This window comes from Bubalus bubalis, chromosome 6 (assembly GCF_019923935.1).
Source record: "Bubalus bubalis isolate 160015118507 breed Murrah chromosome 6, NDDB_SH_1, whole genome shotgun sequence".
In the NCBI taxonomy this organism is placed as follows: domain Eukaryota; kingdom Metazoa; phylum Chordata; class Mammalia; order Artiodactyla; family Bovidae; genus Bubalus; species Bubalus bubalis.
Genome location: NC_059162.1, coordinates 113,240,115 through 113,262,537, shown reverse-complemented (window position 1 = coordinate 113,262,537; position 22,423 = coordinate 113,240,115). Strand labels below are relative to the sequence as shown.

Here is a 22,423-nt window from a genome sequence, read left to right as displayed (position 1 = left end):
TGAGCCCCAGTTCAGGGGAATATCCCCGGCCAAGGGCAGCATTAGCGGTTTCTGTTTCTGTCTGATGTTGGTCTCAGGAAGATCACACATTGCCTGCAGAGGGAACTGGCAAGGGGCCCTTCAGTTCCCACTCTGTGGCTCCCAGTGGGACAGAGGCAAAAAGCGGTGGCTGACCTGATGATCTGCACTGCTAACCAGCTTCCAGGTTAAGCCCATGCTACCCCCGGTCCAGGGATCACTCTTTGAGAACCCCTGGCACACAGGGAAAGAGAACAGCTTCAAAGTCAGACACACCTTTGTCTCCACACCTTGGTTTTACCATTACCTTACCTTATGTGCAACCTTGAATGAGACTGTGTCTCTGAACCTCATTTTTCTCATCTGTAAAATAGGTGTTTGTGGGGATGAAATGAGGTAACACAGGTCAAGATGCCTTTAGAGATTCAAGTTCAGAACAGGCTCCCAAAATGCCATCAGAATGCCACCCCCACCCTGCCCCCGTGGTACCCATGGCTGCTACTGCTGCTGCTAAGTCACTTCAGTCGTGTCCGACTCTGTGCGACCCCAGAGACAGCAGCCCACCAGGCTCCCCCATCCCTGGGATTCTCCAGGCAAGAACACTAGAGTAGGTTGCCATTTCCTTCTCCAATGCATGAAAGTGAAAAGTGAAAGTGAAGTCGCTCAGTTATGTCCGACTCCCAGCGACCCCGTGGACTGCAGCCTACCAGGCTCCTCTGTCCATGGGATTTTCCAGGCAAGAGTACTGGAGTGGGTTGCCATTGCCTTCTCCAAAAACAGTATGAGCTGACCCCAACTCACCACTGTGCAAGGAAATGGAGGCATGGAAAAGTTAAGTAACTTGCAGAGGTTAAGTCATGCAGAGGAAGTGGCTCCAGAGTCCATTCTCTCAACCATTAGACCCTTCATGCTTAACTATCTTTATCTAAGTTAGAAAAATTAAGTGATCAATTCAATATGTGCCCAACTTTATGTGTATTTGTACCATCTAACCTCACTTAAATAGGACAGTTCACACACATGGGTTCATTTATGAATCAATTAGCTAAATCTACTTGCAATTCTACTTTCCCTCAACTAACTCAAGGCTTGCCATATGAGATAGGGCTCATTATACTGCAAAAACCAAACAAAGATAGTGTTTGCTAAAGAAATGAATAATTTAAATGTCCATAAGCCATGACTTTATTTGTATTCTATTATTAAAATTGATCACGTTAGTATAAATGAATTCTTCATCTTTGATTATATGATGATGGGCCTAAAAGTGTTTTCTGAGTCTGACTGGGAAGGATACACAGTTATGAAATACACATGCCTTATACTGTTATACACATATAAAATGAAATTCTCACTGCCCACCAGTGACTGAAGAGCTGAAAACAAAGAAGCCCTTGCTATGTGGATCCAAGTGTGACATTTTATAATTGTTCCTATGAAACAGAATTCCTGAAGTGGATCTCAGTTGAGTTGTATACAAGAGGATGCTGCTGGAAAGTGTAGCCTTACAGCTGTCATCAAATTCAAAGTGAGAGGGACTTCCCTAGCAGGCCAGTGGCTAAGATTCTGTGCTCCCAATGCAGGGGGCCCGAGTCTGACCCCTGGTCAGGGAACTAGATCCTGCAACTAAGAGTTCCCATGTAAGACCCCGCCTACTGCAACCAAGACTCGGTGCAGCTGAATAAATGTGAAAAAATTAATTCTAAATGAGAAAAGTCAGCTTACTGGGGAAAAATTACAGATTTCCTGGACGTACAACTTCCATATTGGAGGCACCGGTTTGCCTGGGGGAGGCCCGATTTTCTATGATATTCATTGTACGTCTTCAATCAACTTGTTCTATTTGTCTCTTATGCATCTCACGTCTGACAGTTTTCTCATTAAAATTTGGCTAGGAAGGTAGAGTAGGGCACAAAATGAGTACCACTGTCAAGCATATATTTCCCCCAAGAGGAAATCTTCACCTCTACACCCAGATGGAGAATTGCCTCTCACATCATAGCTGAAAAGCTGTAAACTTTAGATGATATTGGTGGCTTGATGCTACCTTACATTAGTGTATTTAGTTTTATTATCTCTTTACAACCAACCTACGAAGTCAATGTTATTATCCCATACTGCAGATGAAGAAGTGCTGGAGAAGACTCTTGAGAGTCCCTCAAATAGCAAGGAGATCAAACCAGCCAATCCTAAAGGAAATCAATCCTGAACTTTCATTGGAAGGACTGATGCTGAAGCTCCAATACTTTGGCCACCTGATGTGAAGAGTCAACTCATTGGAAAAGACCCTGATGCTGGGAAAGATTGAGGGCAGAAGGAGAAGGAGGTGACAGAGGACGAGATGGTTGGATGGCATCACTGACTCAATGGACATGAGTTTGGGCAAACTCCGGGAGATGGTGATGGACAGGGAAGCTTGGCATGCTGCAGTCCATGAGGTCGAGAAGAGTCGGACACAACTTAGCGACTGAACAACAGCAAGAACAGATGAAGAAAATGAGGCCTAGCAACACAGATGCACCAGACAGAACGTCCATTTCAAGATTCAGTATCAAAGGCCTTCTTAGAAACGGACTAGACCTGCCACTGGAAGCCCTGAGGAGGGCTTCTTATTTACCTCCCATCGGCGGTCATTGGTGAAAATCTCATCATTGGCTATGTCCAGCTGGTTCCACTCCAGTAGAAGCTTAAGCTGCCCATTCCAGTTATCCTTATCTTGTTCATTGGTGCTAAAGGCTGTAAGAGGACAGGGAAAAAGTCAACTTACCAAACACCCAGAAACAAGAGCATCAGAACCATTCCATATGGCCAACTATCAGAGCCATTTGTCAAAGGAGATTCTGAACATGTTCTCTTAGAATCAAACACTTAGAGGGACTTCACTGGTAGTCCAGTGGTTCAGACTTTATCTTCCAGTGCAGGGGGTGTGGGTTCAATCCCCGGACAAGAAGCTAAGATTCCCACATGCTTTGCAGCCGAAAAACCAAAACATAACAAGCAGAAACAATATTGTGATATATTCATTAAAGGTTTTTAAAAAATGGTCCAGATCAAAAAAAAAAATCTTTAAGAAAAAAGGAATCAGACATTCAGAGCTGTCGTTTCACTGACACTTTATTTTCACTGATTCTTATCCATATTCTCTATGTCCCAAAGTATATGATGAGGATCAATTTAGGTGATAATATCTTTCCATTCCATATCCTAACAGTGTAACTATGGCATATTGATATTTTCCTATAGATTCAGATTCCATAAATATTACATTTCCAGGGCCACATCTGACTTATACTATATCTAAATCTATGAAATAAAGAGCTATATTATAACAATGTTCTACTTGTCTTTTCCAGAGCTATTATTTTCTGTATCTGCGTATCTCTACAGATGTAGCCCCATTTCAATAAATATCTTTTAAACCAAATTTCTGACAAGTACGACAAGAATGTTTCTAATAAATAGTTAGTGCTTAACATGCACTTCCGAGGTGCCTTGCGCTGCTCTGCATACCTTACAGATATTAATCAGGCGGCTCAACTCCGCACGGTCTTTGTCAAGGATCTATTTGCTTCAGGTAATTCCACCTGGATGGGATTCTCAGGAAGCAAAGTTCACACATGAGAATTTAAAACTAAGGTTCATTCACAAGCTTCAGGAGATGTGTTAGCCCCTGAAACTGAATGCAGAATCATCTGTGTGTGAAGTGTGTGTGCACATGTGTACACAGATGTGGAATACTAGGACAAAAGTCCACAGCTTTTATCACATTCTCCCAGGTGTCTGAGGCTCAGAAAAAGATTTTAAACCACTACTAGAGACAATTCTTTGGAAAGCACTGTGATCATATTTAACCAGTATTTTAATGACATAAAAATTCTTGTTCTATTAAATACATACATCCAAGGAGGTCAATAATAGTTATTATAACTTTCAACCTATGATAATCAAAATTAAATGCAAGACTATATTTCCAGTAAGGCTGTTTAAAAAATAAATGCCAGCCATTAAAAGCCACAGAAAGTCACATTTCTAGAAGAGCTATTTTTACTCACCTTTGTACAACGCATAGGAGATCGCATTGCTCACAATTTCATCCCCTGCTTCTTCCATTTTAATAACTGTTAATAGGTGAGAACTTTCGACAATTTCTTTGAGCTGGCAAGATTTAAAGAGCAGAATTGTCAGCCAACTGATTTCAGGCCCGAGGAGTATAAACTTCTCTCTCTTTTGGTGAGGAATGTCTTGTTCCATTTTTTGTAAAGACCACCTATAGAGCATAAAGCACTACTTCTATAAGGACACGTATATCTAAAAGAACCTATCAGAAAGCTGCAAGATAAAATGACTAGGGGTGAGTGTGAGTGTGTGTATGTGACACATAAAAATATGTGTGTACATATATTCTTATTCTTATATATAGACACACACATATATACGTACAGAAAAACACCTGTCTCTGTTCATCAACTCTGCTAAAGCTTTTGACCATGTAGATCATGACAAACTACGGAAAGCTGAGAGATGGGAATACCAGACCATCCTACCTGTCTCCCGAGAAACCCATATGTGGGTCAAGAAGCAGCCGTTAGAACCCTGTATGGAACAACTGATCGGTTCAAGATCGACAAACGAATACGACAGGGCTGTCTGCTGTCACCCTGTTTGTTTAACCTATACGCTGAGCACATCATGAGAAATGCCGGGCTGGGTGAGTTACAAGCCGGAATCAAGACAGGAGGGAAAAACATCAACAACTTCAGATATAGCACTCCAATCGCAGAAATCGAAGAGGAACTAAAGAGCCTCTTGGTGAGGGTGAGGGAGGAGAGTGAAAGAGCCGGCTTAAGACTAAATATTTAAAAATCTAAGATCATGGCATCCAGCCCCATTACCGCATGGCAAATAGAAGGGGAGAAGGTGGAAGCAGTGACAGATTCCCTCTTCCTGGGCTCCAAAACCACTGAGGACAGTGACTGCAGCCGTGAAATCAGAAGACGGTGGCTTCTTGGCAGGAAAGCGATGACAAACCTAGAAAAGCAGGGACGCTGCTCTACCGACAAAGGTCCACAGAGTCAAGGCTATGGTCTTCCCAGTGGTCACGCACGGTTGTAAGAGCTGGACACAAAGAAGGCAGAACACCAAAGAATTGATGCCTTCAGATCATGTTGCTGGAGCAGACCCTTGAGAGTCCCTTGGACAGCAAGGGGATCAAACCAGTTGATCTTAAGGGAGATCAACCCTGAATATTCCCTGGAAGGACTGATGCTGAGGCTGAAGCTCCAGTATTTTGGTCATCTGATTCGAACAGCTGACTCATTGGAAAAGTACCCGATGCTAGGAAAGATTGAGGTCAGAAAGAGAAGGGAGGTCAAAAGATGAGATGACTCGACAGCTTCACCGATGAAATGAACATGAACTTGGGCAAACTCCAGAAGATGGTGAGGGACAGAGAGGCTTGGCATGCTGCAGTCCATGGGGTCACAAAGAGTCAGACACAACTGGGCAACTGAACAACAACAACAGTAAGTACATTTATTTATATATGCATATATATATTTGAATCACTTGGCTGTACACCTGATAGAACACAGTATTAAAACTTGAGTTCAATTTTTTAAAAGAAAAAAGGAGCGCCCTTGAATTTTGATTTTAAGAGGTGACCTTAAGGTTGCAGTTTCCTGGGAAGGGTGGTGTCCAAGGGCTTCATTCAAGAGGCATCTGAGGGTGACGAGGAAATAGATGAAAACTGCAGGAAGGCACAGACCACAGTGAGTTTGATGGAGAGGGAGAGGGCCTGACGGCAGGAAGGGAAGGGTCCTCCCACCACGCTGGCAGCCTTTGTTCACGCAAAGGAAAGGGGTCTGGCCAGAAATGACAGGTGAGGAGGGGTCTAGGTCCCAGGATTCTGGGGCCAGCTGGGGGTGGGCAGCACAGAAGGGCCAAGACAACTTTTCCTTTGGAATTAAAAGGAAGAAGGAGAAGATGAACATGGATACAGAGCAAATGGATGGAACTCAGAGACTCTGTAGGGGCGCCCACCAGTACTCCATCCCCCTAGGATCCTGACCCCCAACTGCAGCCCATGTGAGCTCAACTGCAACAGTCTCAGATCACACCTCGCCCTGCCTCAAACTCCTCGGTGACTTCCTGACACACCTGAACAAGACCAAAAGCTCTAGACAGTGTTCAAAGAGCTCCCTGGCCTGGCCCCTCCTAAGTCCCACAGTCTCCACCCCAACGCGTCCACCCTCACCTTCATCTTTCAGTCCCTTGGGGAGCTGGGCTTATCTCAAGTCTCAGGAGCTGTGCCCCAAACAAGCCCAGCCCTCACCCTTGACCCTCACCCATCACTCAGATCTCAGGTCCCACGTCACCTCCTCTGAGAAGCCCTCTGCTGAAAGGCCCTCCCACACCAGGCCAGGCTCCCTTGGCTCAAGCCCCGTGTATCCACACTACTAATTTTCTTCAAAACTCCCTTTTCTGGTAGGAAATTAAACAGTGCCCTGTACTGTAATCACTCAACAGGAATTTTTTTTTTTTTAATTTCCATTTTCTTTCTGAAGACAGGCACTCCCTGTTGTGTATTTTCCTTTCTGAAATGTCTGTTGCAGGATCAGGCATCAGTATGTGCTCAATAAATTACTACTGAATAAATGCAAGTGTTGGAAATGAATGATACCAGGTTGGCTGGCTGGGAGACGCTGAAGGGTCAAGCTCTTGAGAAGGTGGGAGTGGGCAGAGTGGGGAACTATGAGAGCCCTGGTTGGGAGGAGGGCCTGGGCCCAGTGGGCAAGCATATGGGGTCTCTTGAGGAGGATGAGAAACTGTGACGCCAGGCTTAGGGGCTGCTTGTCCACATGGCCAGTGAGGCCACCTGCAACTCCCCCGAGAGCTTGCTCAACGAATGTCTGACTGAATGTATACGTTCATTCATTAATAATTCCACTCTTGAGCTTTGTCTTTTGGGAAATCTCTACCAACTGCCAAACCCCATATAAATGCACAATTAAAATGCCAGGCTAATTTTTATTATTGATGTATGTCTTCTGATTGACATGATTATAATTATGATAAATCATTAGCATATGAATACGAATTAGATACGCATCCCAGAAAGGGCAATATAATCATAGAAAGTGAAATGTGTCTGACATTTAGCCTGCTTCACGTGACTTTCCTGTAGCAGTTTTCTTGAAGCAGAAAATCAAAACCCGTCATAAAGGGACTTCCCTGGTGGTCCAGTGGTTAAAACTTCACCTTCCAATGTAAGGGGAGCCAATTCAATCCCTGGTTGGGTAGCTAAGATCCCACATGCCTCACAGCCAAAAACCCAAAACATAAAACAGAAACAATATTATAAAAAATTCAATAAAGACTTTTTAAAAAATGGCCCACATAAAAAAAATTTTAATATCCTTTATAAAGGGTATGGGGACCCATATGGTGGCATGGCCCTTTGGACATGACCTTGTCTGGACTCTACAAGCAATGTGCATAAGGAATAAGAGGATAGTCACTGGAATGGACCCAGGGCCATTTTTGATGGGTGAGTTAAGAGTTGTTTGTTCCTTTGTCTGCGAGCATCCTTGAACTGACCGCTGGATTTCTTCCATCCATCACAGGAAAGTGTCTTGACGACACTGCTCAACACACGAAGTCTTAGGTTTCTATCTGTGCTTTGGGGTTGCTCCCTTGATACGTTTGCAAAGACTTAAGCTGTTTAGGTCTGAATATATGGGGAACAGAAATGACCACTGTGGGTTATACGTATTTCTCTCACCCACATATTTTCAGCCAGAGGGCACTCTATTCAAATCGGGCTCCTGGGTATTCAGGGTGTTTGTGTGTATGCATGTTCAACCATGTCCAACTCTTTCCAATCCCATGAACTGTAGCCTGCCAGGCTCCTCTGTCCAAGGGATTCTCCAGGCAAGAATACTGGAGTGGGTTGCCATTTCCTTCTCCACAGTATCTTCCCAACCCAGGGATCAAATCCATGTTTCCTGCGTCTCCTGCACTGGCAGGTGGATTCTTCACCACTCCCTCGATTGGCTTGGGGTTGGGGAGTGACGTAGGCAACTGACCACTTCGGCCGTGCCCAGCCAGCCCCTTCCCGCCTCTTCACTGGGATCTGCTCCTTGCAGGGGTAGTGCTGTAGTGGCTGCCCGGGCGCGGGAGGGCCTGGAGGAGCCGTCCCACGTTGAAGGCCAGGGAGGGCGGCGGTGAGGAGATGCCCCTCGTCCAAGGTAAAGAGCAGCGGCTGCGCCTTGCTGGAGCAGCCGTGAAGAGATACCCCACGCCCAAGGTAAGGGAAACCCGAGTAAGATGGTAGGTGTTGCAAGAGGGCATCAGAGGGCAAACACACTGAAACCATACGCACAGAAAACTAGTCAATCTAATCACACTAGGACCACAGCCTTGTCTAACTCAATGAAACTAAGCCATGCCCGTGGGGCAACCCAAGATGGGCGGGTCATGATGGAGAGATCTGACAGAATGTGGTCCACTGGAGAAGGGAATGGCAAACCACTTCAGTATTCTTGCCTTGAGAACCCCATGAACAGTATGAAAAAGCAAAATGATAGGATACTGAAAGAGGAACTCCCCAGGTCGGTAGGTGCCCAATATGCTACTGGAGATCAGTGGAGAAATAACTCCAGAAAGAATGAAGGGATGGAGCCAAAGCAAAAAGAACACCCAGCTGTGGATGTGACTGGTGATAGAAGCAAGGTCTGATGCTGTAAAGAGCAATATTGCATAGGAACCTGGAATGTCATGTCCATGAATCAAGGCAAACTGGAAGTGGTCAAACAAGAGATGGCAAGAGTAAATGTCGACATTCTAAGAATCAGCAAACTGAAATGGACTGGAATGGGTGAATTTAACTCAGATGACCATTATACCTACTACTGCGGGCAGGAATCCCTCAGAAGAAATGGAGTGGCCATCATGGTCAACAAAAGAGTCCGAAATGCAGTACTTGGATGCAATCTCAAAAACGACAGAATGATCTCTGTTCGTTTCCAAGGCAAACCATTCAATATCACAGTGATCCAAGTCTATGCCCCAACCAGTAATGCTGAAGAAGCTGAAGTTGAACGGTTCTATGAAGACCTACAGGACCTTTTAGAACTAACACCCCAAAAAGATATCCTTTTCATTATAGGCGACTGGAATGCAAAAGTAGGAAGTCAAGAAACACCTGGAGTAACAGGCAAATTTGGCCTCGGAATACAGAATGAAGCAGGGCAAAGACTAATAGAGTTTTGCCAAGAAAATGCACTGGTCATAACAAACACCCTCTTCCAACAACACAAGAGAAGACTCTACACATGGATATCACCAGATGGTCAACACCAAAATCAGATTGATTATATTCTTTGCAGCCAAAGATGGAGAAGCTCTATACAGTCAGCAAAAACAAGACCAGGACCTGACTGTGGCTCAGACCATGAACTCCTTATTGCCAAATTCAGACTTAAATTGAAGAAAGTAGGGAAAAACACTAGACCATTCAGGTATGACCTAAATCAAATCCATCATGATTATACAGTGGAAGTGAAAAATAGATTTAAGGGCCTAGATATGATAGACAGAGTGCCTGATGAACTATGGAATCAGGTTCCTGACATTGTACAGGTGACAGGAATCAAGACCATCCCCATGGAAAAGAAATGCAAAAAAGCAAAATGGCTGTCTGGGGAGGCCTTACAAATAGCCGTGAAAAGAAGAGAAGCGAAAAGCAAAGGGGAAAAGGAAAGATATAAGCATCTGAATGCAGAGTTCCAAAAAATAGCAAGAAGAAATAAGAAAGCCTTCTTCAGCGATCAATGCAAAGAAATAGAGGAAAACAACAGAATGGGAAAGACTAGAGATCTCTTCAAGAAAATCAGAGATACCAAAGGAACATTTCATGCAAAGACAGGCTCGATAAAGGACAGAAATGGTATGGACCTAACAGAAGCAGAAGACATTAAGAAGAGATGGCAAGAATACACAGAAGAACTGTACAAAAAAGATCTTCATGACCCAGATAATCATGATGGTGTGATCACTCACCTAGAGCCAGACATCCTGGAATGTGAAGTCAAGTGGGCCTTAGAAAGCATCACTATGAACAAACCTAGTGGAGGTGATGGAATTCCAGTTGAGCTATTCCAAATCCTGAAAGATGATGCTGTGAAAGTGCTGCACTCAATATGCCAGCAAATTTGGAAAACTCAGCAGTGGCCACAGGACTGGAAAAGGTCAGTTTTCATTCCAATCCCAAAGAAAGGCAATGCCAAAGAATGCTCAAACTACCACACAATTGCACTCATCTCACATGCTAGTAAAGTAATGCTCAGAATTCTCCAAGCCAGGCTTTAGCAATATGTGAACCATGAACTTCCAGATGTTCAAGCTGGTTTTAGAAAAGGCAGAGGAACCAGAGATCAAATTGTCAACATCTGCTGGATCACGGAAAAAGCGAGAGAGTTCCAGAAAAACATCTATTTCTGCTTTATTGACTATGCCAAAGCCTTTGACTGTGTGGATCACAATAAACTGTGGAAAATTCTGAAAGAGATGGGAATACCAGACCACCTGATCTGCCTCTTGAGAAATTTGTATGCAGGTCAGGAAGCAACAGTTGGAACTGGACATGGAACATCAGACTGGTTCCAAATAGGAAAAGGAGTTCGTCAAGGCTGTATATTGTCACCCTGTTTATTTAACTTATATGCAGAGTACATCATGAGAAATGTTGGACTGGAAGAAACACAAGCTGGAATCAAGATTGCCAGGAGAGATGTTAATAACCTCAGATATGCAGATGACACCACCCTTATGGCAGAAAGTGAAGAGGAACTAAAGAGCCTCTTGATGAAAGTGAAAGTGGAAAGTGAAAAAGTTGGCTTAAAGCTCAACATTCAGAAAACGAAGATCATGGCATCCGGTCCCATCACTTCATGGGAAATAGATGGGGAAACAGTGGAAACAGTGTCAGACTTGATTTTTCTGGGCTCCAAAATCACTGCAGCCATTAAAAGACGCTTACTCCTTGGAAGGAAAGTTATGACCAACCTAGATAGCATATTCAAAAGCAGAGATATTACTTTGCCAACAAAGATTCATCTAGTCAAAGCTATGGTTTTTCCTGTGGTCATATATGGATGTGAAAGTTGGACTGTGAAGAAGGCTGAGTGCTGAAGAATTGATGCTTTTGAACTGTGGTGTTGGAGAAGACTCTTGAGAGTCCCCTGGACTGCAAAGAGATCCAACCAGTCCATTCTGAAGGAGATCAGCCCTGGGATTTCTTTGGAAGGAATGATGCTAAAGCTGAAACTCCAGTACTTTGGCCACCTCATGGGAAGAGTTGACTCATTGGAAAAGACCCTGATGCTGGGAGGGATTGGGGGCAGGAGGAGAAGGGGACGACAGAGGTGAGATGGCTGGATGGCATCACTGACTCGATGGACATGAGTCTGAGTGAACTCCGGGAGTTGGTGATGGACAGGGAGGCCTGGCGTGCTGCGATTCATGGGGTCGCAAAGAGTCGGACATGACTGAGCGACTGAGCTGATCTGATTTAATATATGGGCTTCCCCTGTGGCTCAGTGGTAAAGAATCTGCCTGCCAATGTAGGAGATGAGGGTTTGATCCCTGGGTTTAGAAGATCCCCTGGAGAAGGGAATGGCAACCCACTCCAGTATTCTTGCTTGGAAAATCCCATGGACAGAGGAACCTGGTGAGCTACAATCCATGAGGTCACAAAAGAGTCAGACATGACTGAGTAAATGGGCACAGCACATATATATGTGTATATATATATATGCATACATATGCATATATATACATATATGTATACATATACATATATATGTGCATACATATACATACACGTGCATATATATGTATGCATGTGTGCACATGTGTGTATGCACATACATACATGTATATATGAATCACTTTGCTGTATACCTGAAATGAACACAATATTGCAAATCAACTACACTTAGATAAAAGAAAAAACATAATGACAAATGCTACCATGAGCAAGATTGTCTTCACTACTCCAAGATTTTAGTGTCAAATTTTGCCAAATTTGACACTTCGAGATTCTTCTATAATGAAATGCTGCTGAAGTTAATTAAAAGACTTATTAAAATTATTTATACTAAATTCAACCTTTCACTCTAATGATGAAATGGGTTCCATGATTAAAATAACTCTTGCTGTCTACATCCTGTTATTTCCTTTATGGCAAACTTTCCAAGTGGCAACACACACTCCTAAGAATACCCAAACATCGAAGGCCACTTTCAGAGGAGCTGATGGGAACGTTCCCACTCCTGCCAATGTGAACTCTATCACAAACTGAACAGTCAACAGGATGAATGTCATTTCAGATCAACAGCAGTCATGATTCAGAGAGAAAGGTGAGAAAGCACAGCACTATGTTAAAATGCTTTACAGGCTTAGCAACAAGAAGCCGGAGGTATTTCAATCAGTACACATTTCTTACATGATCCAATAGGAAAGAGGAGAGATTGTGAATGAATCACAGGCCAGTTAACTTAGAAAGGCAATCTTTCTGTAGTAACAGCTTCTCCACTAGATACAGATTCAATTTAGAATCTGCATTCCTAAAACATCATCACAGGGATTTCACCCCCCACCCCCTCACCCCCCACTGCTGATACGAGACACAGAAGCTCAACGCCTATCATCAGGGTATGAAAGAAGGAGTATCAGCTTTGAAAACAGGCGGACTGGAATTTAAGCCCCATCTGCTACACCTCCTGAGGTATGGAGACTAGGCAAGTCATTTAATGTATGTGAGCCTCAGTTTCCAAGGAAAAACCTGTTTGGGCTGGAGTGCAGTTTCCAAGTCCCGAGAAAGTATAAACGCCCGAGCTGCTAGCAGAGGCTGGCAGTGGCGGCGCCCGCCCCCTCCCTTCCCATGAACTTGCCCCCCCTGCAACTCACCCATCTGATCCAACTCTCGGTCTCCTCCTCAGGCAGCCGGGACACCGTGCGGGGCAAGAAGCGCACCAGCTTCTCCTTGATGATGGATGACGTCAGGACATCCTCCACCTCCACCAGGCTCGCGATCACATCGGCGATCTGCCCCGAGCCTTCCACCACCACGCAGGGGATCTTACTTTTGACGGAGGTATTGATGGCCTGCGAGAAGGGAGGTAAGAGTCGACCAGATGAACAGAACCCGGCCCGGGGCCGAGGCTCTAATCAAGCTGGTGAACTAATCACATGGACATATCTCTGCACTGTATCCTTCTGTGGGGGCAGGGGAGGTTCATTTTCAATCAGAAGCAAACCAAATACTTGCAACCGTTTAAGAATCAAAAATGTAAGCCAGTTGTCTTACATCCTGTGTTAGTATCAAATTCGATAGTAAGGACATGTGCAGCTGGCAAGTTTTCCATAAATAAGTGCTTCAAAATATCCCTCTATACAAAACTGATCATTCCAAATATTGACATCATAGATTTAAATGACAACTCTTAAGATGGTACCCAACATTGTCATTGATGGCTTATCTGCCAGAGGTGAATAATATGCATAGATTTAAGGCATGAAAATACCTTCCCAGAAGCTGGCACACTTTTTTGACTCACATATTTCCCTCCTCAAATAATTTTCTTTTCTCCTTTTATGAAAAGAAAAGAAAAATATATTTGTTTTCTGGATAAACACGTACCACAGTTTTATTTCCCCCAATAAAACCCACAGAGACCAGCATAGGGGAATCAGGTCTTAAGAATTTTAATCACTTGACAAGACAAAGTAATGTACATGTGAGCACAGCCCCTTCCTTTAGCCAGGAGTGCTGTCCCCCTTACAGAAGACGTTGCCCACAGAGTGCGGAGCCTTCACCAGATCAGGCTGGGATCCATCTTCACCTCCCTACCTGGGCCAAAGGTGGGTGTTGGGGCTGTGCTTGGGCGGGAGTGAGGGTATAGGAGAGTGAGCTGAAGGATGAAGAGCTCAGTGGGTAGTTTCTCTTCCCTTTCTCCTCTCTCCTGTAGCATCTGTGGGTTGTGAATTGCCTGAACAGACTTTGAGGGAAATGCTACAGAAATACGATACTCTAGACCGGCAGCACCTCGCTGGAAACCTTAATTCTAAATCTAAAATCTGAGTGATAATAGAGGCAACCATCTTCAATTACTTTTTCTCCATCTCTCTTCCTCTTTAATGTGACTGCCTCTTCAAGCATTTCCATACTGACTATTTCACCCTGAAAAAAATCTCTAATTTTTCTCTGAAAAGTCTTTCCCTGAAAAATCTTTATTTAATAATGTTTTCAACAGTAGGTCTCATAGAAGGTACATAATAAATACCTGCTGATGAAGGAATAAATGTAAGGATCATTGTTACAGAAAATAATAAACAAAGAGAAGCATCAGATTATGATTCCAACTAACTCTGCCAGAAATTTCATGTAATTCTAAGTGTGTGTGATCACAGGGTGGCCATGGTTTTCCAACATACGTGTTGATTACCATCCCTGAGTGTTTTGAGTTCAGGTCAAGCCCTTCTATTTGGCTGGTTGATGGCCAAAGCCAACAGTGAGTACACAGACTATTCGTGTTGCTACAAAGTCTCTTCCTAAATCTTCTCAGCTGAGGAGACAACATAAGTCTGTTAGGGCAACAGGCTGTGTGATTGGAAAAATGCTACTTACTTGCTGTAGAAAAGAAAGCAACCAGATTAGGTTAGGTGAGCCCCAAAAGCCATGAAAATACAAACTGGTTGAGCAAACTTGTTGACCAATCTTCTAGAAAACCAAACCAAGACTCACTTTCAAAGTCTCTTTCCCACCTCCTTGGGCAAAACACACAATGGGGATCTTGCCACCGTAGTTGGACTCTGTAAAATATAAAACATAAAATATATTTTGGGCTCATCAGAAATACTCACCTACCTCAAGGGAACTTCTGCCCCTTGAGCCCAGGGTGGGGGTGCTGGCTGCAGACCTAATGAACCTGACAATCAGTTGATCACAATGGATCATCTCTGGGCTCCAAACCAGCAGTAGCATGACATGAGTCACACTGCATGACATTTATTTAAAATGCTAAAGTCTGTGAATGATTGACTCTTGTTAATAAATATTTTGGACTGCATGGAGATCAAACCAGTGAATCCTAAAGGAAATCAGTCCTGAATATTCATTGGAAGGACTGATGCTGAAGCTGAAGCTCCAATACTTTGGCCACCTGATGCAATGAACTGACTCATTTGAAAAGACCCTGATGCTGGGAAAGATTGAAGGCAGGAGGAGAAGGGGAAGACAGAGGATGAGATGGTTGAATGGCATCACCGACTCAATGGACATGAGTTTGAGTAAACTCCGGGAGTTGGTGATGGACAGGGAGGCCTGGCGTGCTGCAGTCCATGGGGTTGCAAAGAGTCGGACACAACTGAGTAACTGAACTGAACTGACCTGAATATATTAAGCCAGGTTCAAATTTATCCTGACAATAATTATACTTTCACTCATTTGCATAATCTATGCATGAAAATTTTGCATAACTATGTGTCTTCTCCAGAGAGATGACTGCATATACAAATGTCTTCCTCCACAGACTTCCCATTGAGAAAAGAAAAGATTGAGATTATCTCCAACAAGTCTCTGTGATGGAGACTGTCACTAGATGATGTGGTAATCCGGTTCCACAACAGGACACATCTCAACACCAACATCTCAGCAGTAGGAAGACATTATTTATCACTTTCCATAGGAAATAAAGGCTTTCACTCCATGGTTGCATTCTCCCCCTGAAACCAATGTTTTAGGAGGTTTTAGTTGGCTCAGTAGTAAAGAGTAGGAGACACGAGTTCAATCCCTGGGTCAGGAAAATCACTTAGAGAAGGAAATGGCAACTCATTCCAGTATTCTTGCCTGGAAAATTCCATGGGCAAGAGGAGACTGGCATTCTACAGTCTATGGGGTCACAAAAGAGTTGGACGGGACTTAGCAACTAAATAACTAAAATGGTATAGAGAAGTAGCCAATAGTCAAAGAAATAAATCATCTAACTGTGAAGCTAGCAGGTTGGTTTTTTATCACTTCTACTCTAGCAAACCCCATTGCTTCATCAGTGCAATTTGCTACCGTGAATTTTACCAGGTCTTAAATGTTGTCAAGCAGAATGGACAGCAGGTCTCTTTATTGCCAATCCAGAGTGGGACAAGGCAGCATTCATCAATGTTCTAGCACACTGGAGGGTACCTATCATACGAGCAGAGGCATTTCTAGTATATTAAAGAAGAGATACAACGGCTCTTCTTTGGCAGTAGAGCATCTGATAGGATGGGTTTACCACGCTTCACTCAATAATTGGAGCTATTGTTGATGCTGCTGCTGCTTTTGTTCATATGTTTTTCTAACGTCCCATCTCGTAAGCACTGACCTTGAATCGTGCGCTCGGAGATGTACTTCTCCAGCTGATTCCGGAGCTTTGCCTCCACCGTGGGGTGCCCATGGCAGCCATTGTCCACGAGCAGCAGGTGGGTGTGGTTGTTGTCCAGGATGTACAGAGGGTCTCTCTTGAAGTCATCCATAATGTACTGAGCTGAAAAATATCCCTGAAGGGCACACAGCAACTTGTCTTTGAGACTTGCTTGTTGGCCAAAATGCCTGATGACATCTTTATGGGTTCACGAAAGGCTGACTCTTTGGGTTCAACTATATTGATGCCTCTTTCCAGATTCCTAAGTGCAGAAGGGTCTTAAAAATCTTATAGTTCAGGCCATCATTTTATTTTTTTTTTAATTTTATTTTTAAACTTTACATAATTGTATTAGTTTGAGGAAATGAAGGTTCAAAATAGTTGGATCACTTGCCTATTGTCACATAAATGACTGGTGGCAGTGTAAGAATCAGATTCCCAATCCAGTTCTTGTTCCATCACCCTGAAGCATTCGGTAAAGAGTGTGTGTGTGTATGTGTGTGTGTGTGTGTGTCCAGACATACATATTTGTGTACGTGTGGATATGGTAGAGGTAGATATTGATATACACATATTTGTCTAGACTCCATCATATGCCAAGACCTATGCCAGGGTCTAGGGATTAGAAAATGAATAAAATGGAGTCTTAGCTCTTGAGGAGCACATAGTTACAGGATTATGAAAAGAGGTAATTAAACATATACTTTGTCATAAGACTTAGTTCCAGAGAATAAAAAACTAAAGAACTGACTCTAACAGGATTTGCCAGGAACAAATTTTCATGAACAAAACACATCTATTGGTAATTCCTTCACAGAATCGCTTTGATTATGTCATCCTTGTTTTTAATTCCTGAGGTTCCAAAGGAACCTTGTAAGGCCAACTTTCTACAAGTTGATGGCATCCCAGAGCCCCATGCCAGGGCCACTCTCCCCCGTGACCCCGCAGACCTCCTCATGTCCTGCCCGTACCTCCACATCACAATTCCTGATAAGGGTGTCCCTATTGGAGACCATGCCCCAAGCGGCGATGCCAATGGCCACAATGTTCTCCTCCGAATTCCTGCTAATGGTGTTATCTCTCACCACCTCCCCGATGAACTTCATCAGCCCATAGTGGGTGCCTCCAGTGAGAATCCAGGCACCTGCCAACAAGAGAGGAGAACAGAGGCTCTGAATAAGTTTTTCATCCTGTGCTCAATCCCTAAAGAAGCCCCACCCGTGAGCACCAGGACCCAGCATCGCTGGCCACACTTTGGACTATGTTCAACCTAAGACATGGACTTAGGAAAGAGAAGAGGATGTCCGCGTGTCTAAGAGATGCTGCTTAAAAAGATACAGATTCTAGACCCGACTCTAGACTCACATCATCAGACTCTCTGGGGAGTGGGGCCAAGAAATCTGTCCCTTTAATCATCTCTCAGGTAAATCTTTTCAGGGCTAATAAGCACCTGCCCTTAGCTGTTGAGCAAGTTAAGCAATGTCATCATGGACGGTGGAACGCTCTGCTCCCACACCTCCCGCCCCATGGATCTGGAGTGATCTTCCTAGCAGGACCCTGGTGCCTACCATTTAACTTTGGGCTTCCCTAGTGGCTCAGATGGTAAAGAATCGGCCTGCAATGTGGGAGACCTGGGTTTGATCCATGGGTCAGGAAGATCCCCAGGAGAAGAGAATGGCAACCGACTCCAGGTTGCCTGGAGAATCCCGTGGACAGGGGAGCCTAGTGGGCTACAGGCCATGGGGTCTTCTAGCATGACCCTGGTGCCTACAATTTAACTTTAAAATTGCACAAGCTTGCACACTGGTGTTTGAAGGTTTTTATTTGATGATCTTTGCAAGGCCAAGAATTTTTCACAGTTTTGTTTTCAAAACTGTAGTAAACAAAATACCTAAAAATATGATTTCACGTAATAATGGCATCTAAAGCTGAAAATGTGCCTAGGCCAGTGTGCCACCCAGGCAGGAATCTAGCCTGAGGCTTGGCCACCAGTTTCCCTGAATTCTGAGGAGTCCTGAGGCAGCCCCCTCCCCCAACTGTTAGAAAGTCCTTTTGTTCATTGTTGTCTCCATTCTCCAATTTTGTTACTGACTTCCCGACAGGGAGCTACTTTAGTCATCTCCCACAGAAAAGTCCTTCCAATATTTTACGGTAAATGTGATGTAGTCCCTAGAACATTCAGATCCCATTCCTTTGGCCAGTTCTCACAAGATGTGAATTCCAGACCCCCTGGCACCCAGTCTCCTTCCTGCAGACAGATTTCAGTTGTCAATACCCCCATTTCAAATGAGGCAATAGGAGACAAAGCAGCTCTCCACATGGCTGACCCAGAGTACAAGAAGACAATGAACCCCCAGCTCCGGCCATTCACTTCATCTAAGAAGAATCCCGGCCTGCGCGCTTTTGTCTGCTTTGTTCTACTTTATGTATTCCCAGTACCTAAAACAATTTCTGACACATGGCAGGCATTTAAGAAGTATTTGCTGAAGGAATGCATTATGCATGTTCGGATTTAGTGGTGAGGAAGTCAGCTGCTGGGTTTCATAACAAAGTATCTACTGTGGTCCCATCTGGTTGATCAGGAAATTAAGAATAAATATGGGGAGAAACCATCCTTTCTTCTTGATTTTAAGAAAAAGCATATTTAGAATAAGACATGCTACCTTAGTTCTGTCAACCAATATTCTTAATAAAATTGTTTTCAAGGGACTTCCCTGGTGGTCCAGGGGTTAAGTCTCCAAGTTTCCACTGCAGGGAGCAAGGGTTCAATCCCTGGTCAGGTGGGGAACTAAGATCTGCATGCTATGCAGCATGGCCGATAAATAAATAAATGCAAAAATTGATGCCAAAAAATCCATGATGAAAAAAATTAAGTTTTTAAAATCTTAGCATTAGATAAACTAATAAAATAAATATTAGACTTTGATAAACAGAATCAAAACTAAAGGAAATATCAGTCAAGCTCAAATGAAAGCAATTCTGGAAAAAAAAAAAAAGTTGCCTATAGTCTTCAAAAATGTCCTGAAAGGCCAAAAAGATTAAAGAACATTTCCAGAGCAAAGAAAGCTTTTCAGCTTTCAATGATATGAAAAGCTAAATGGATTGGAATCCAGGTGGAGAAAAAAAACAAAAAACATTTTTTTGCTCTGAAGAACATTGTTGGGAAACTTAGCAAAATTAAAACAAGAACCTTTTGTTAGATGACTGTATTGGTCGGCGTGAACTTCCTCGGGTTTGAAAGTTATACCAGTTACATGAGAAAACAGGCTTGTTCTTCAGAGACATGTGCTAATGTGTGTGCTTAAGGGCTAAAGCTCATGATACCTAAAATTTACTTGCAAAGGATTTTTTTTTTTTTTGGCTATTGCGCCCCACGGTTTGGGGGATCTTAATGCCCTGACTAGAGGTTGAATCTGTGCCCCCTACAGTGGAAATTCAGAATCCTAACCACTCTTACTCCTTGGAAGAAAAGTTATGACCAACCTAGATAGCATATTGATAAGCAGCCAACAAAGGTCCATCTAGTCAAGGCTATGGTTTTTCCAGTGGTCATGTATGGATGTGAGAGTTGAACTGTGAAGAAAGCTGAGTGCTGAAGAATTGATGCTTTTGAACTATGGTGTTGGAGAAGACTCTTGAGAGGCCCCTGGACTGCAAGGAGATCCAACCAGTCCATTCTGAAGGAGATCAGCCCTGGGATTTCTTTGGAAGGAATGATGCTAAAGCTGAAACTCCAGTACTTTGGCCACCTCATGTGAAGAGTTGACTCATTGGAAAAGACTCTGATGCTGGTAGGGATTGGGGGCAGGAGGAGAAGGGGATGACAGAGGATGAGATGGCTGGATGGCATCACTGACTCGATGGACGTGAGTCTGAGTGAACTCCAAGAGTTGGTGATGACAGGGAGGCCTGGCGTGCTGCGATTCATGCGGTTGCAAAGAGTGGGACACGACTGAGTGACTGAACTGAACTGAACCACTGTATGAGATGGTTAGATAGCATTACCAAAGAGTCAGACACAACCGAGCAACTGAACAAGAACAAAACTCAATTAACAAGAACCTGGGCAAATTCCGGGAGATAACAGAGGACAAGGAAGCCTGGCATGCTGCAGTCCATGGGATTGCAAAGAGTCGGCTATGACTTAGCAACTGAGCAATAACAACAATAACCACTGGACTACCAGGGAATCCGTCAAACGATTTTTAAAATCATAATATGTGAATATCTAGAGAGAGGGAGAAGACAAACATGAGAAATTGTTAACAACTGGTGAATTTAAGTGAAGGCTGTACAGATATTCACTAGATTATTCTTACAACTCTTCTGTAGGTTTAAAATTTATCATAACAAAAAATCAAAATAGAAAAAAATAAGCAAAATATTTCAAATAACAAAGCCAGGGTTCTGTGTTTTGATCCCTATCAGACACTCACCTGGCGCTCACAACCTGCCAGGCACGGTCACTTTTTTCAAAGCATATTGCTATTGCTATTGCTAAATCACTTCAGTCGTGTCCGACTCTGTGGGACCCCATAGATGGCAGCCCACCAGGCTCCCCCATCCCTGGGATTCTCCAGGCAAGAACACTGGAGTGGGTTGCCATTGCCTTCTCCAATGCATGAAAGTGAATGGTCCCCAAATGAAACAGCAAAAATTAAACTTTCTTTTTTTGATTGGCCAGAATACTCTGAGTGTTTTATGTAAAAACGACTAAATGAAAACGTTAGGTTAAGAGAAACATGCAACTACCCACATGCAATTTCCTGAGCTCTGATTAAGGAAATCCTCCCTCCCTCCCCGACCCCATCCCACCCTCCAGAGTTCCGGATCTGTTTCCTCATTTAAGGATCTTGTTTCTAATTAAGATCAGGATTAATCATACAGCCCTAGAGTATCTGCAGTCTTGCGCATGAATGGCAGAGGACAATTTCGTTCAGTCTCTAAAGACGTGGCGCAGCCTGGAAGGACAAACCCGCGGGCGCCACGTCCCCACCCGGGCCGGTCCCCTCGGCCACCGCGGGACCCGCGCACCTTTCGACTGCGCGATGTAGATCAGGCGGCTGAAGATCTTGCGCATGCGCGGCTTCAGGGCGAAGTTTCTGGCGCCGCCAGTCACGGAAATGACCAGGTTGGGTGTTTTCAGGTGCCAGTGCTGGGTCAGCAGCTCGTACAGCGTCTCCGCGTCCGTGTCGCAGGACAGTCGGATATACTGTGGGGAAGGACAGAAGCATCAGGATCCGCAGGTGCTCTCCTGATGGCGGGGGCGTGGCCCAGTCTACCTGTGCCTTTGGGACGGGAGCGCATGGCAGGTGAGGAAGGTCCCCTTGGGGCAGTGGAAGGGGACACCCAAGCCAGCTGGAGAGCTGGAGACTTCGTCCTAAAGGCAGTGGAGCACCCGTCAGGTGTTCTAAGCAGAGTAGAAGCCAGAAGGGATTTACATTTTAGGGAGCCCTCCAGCAGGAGTGCTAACTACAGACTGTGAGCCAAGACAGGCAGGGAGGCAAGACAGTGGTGGCCCATTCCGAGACAGAGGCCTTGGGAAGAGACAGAGTGGACAGAAGAGAATTTAAGGAAACTGTTAATAATGGCCAACTGAAAACGGTCACCTGCCATCTGCCTCTGAAAGGGAAAATATTAGTCGCTCAGTCGTATCCGACTCTGTGACCCCATGGACTATAGCCCGCCAGGCTCCTCTGTTCTTGGAATTCTCCAGGCAAGAATATTGGAGTGGGTTGCCATTCCCTTCTCCAGAGGATCTTCCCAACCCAGGGATCGAACCCAGGTCTCCTGCATTGCAGGCAGATTCAAGACCTAAAGGGACCTACCGGGGAGGTCGGTAGGTGGCAGGGGGAGAGGAAGAAGAAAGGCTTCCCTGATGGGGAATCAAACCCCGGCCGCAGCGGTGAGAGCACCGGATCCTAACCACCAGGGAGCTGCCTTTA

At 44.3% G+C, this 22,423-nt stretch overlaps 1 protein-coding gene across 2 annotated transcripts in view; it reads right to left on the bottom strand.

Annotated features, from left to right (window-relative positions):
* Positions 1-22,423, bottom strand: part of TRPM8 (transient receptor potential cation channel subfamily M member 8) — a 91,737-nt gene that overhangs the window by 58,318 nt on the left and 10,996 nt on the right. The window contains exons 4-10 of one of the 2 annotated variants that reach the window (XM_006053728.4): positions 21,513-21,690; positions 17,450-17,622; positions 16,440-16,614; positions 14,825-14,892; positions 12,988-13,185; positions 4,071-4,173; positions 2,636-2,754 (exon numbers count right to left, since the gene is read on the bottom strand). In XM_006053728.4, the coding sequence (XP_006053790.4) occupies positions 2,636-2,754; positions 4,071-4,173; positions 12,988-13,185; positions 14,825-14,892; positions 16,440-16,614; positions 17,450-17,622; positions 21,513-21,690 (1,014 nt within the window). Of the gene's footprint in view, positions 1-2,635; positions 2,755-4,070; positions 4,174-12,987; positions 13,186-14,824; positions 14,893-16,439; positions 16,615-17,449; positions 17,623-21,512; positions 21,862-22,423 lie in introns of those variants that run through there. The other variant, XM_044945324.2, reaches the window with a different exon arrangement.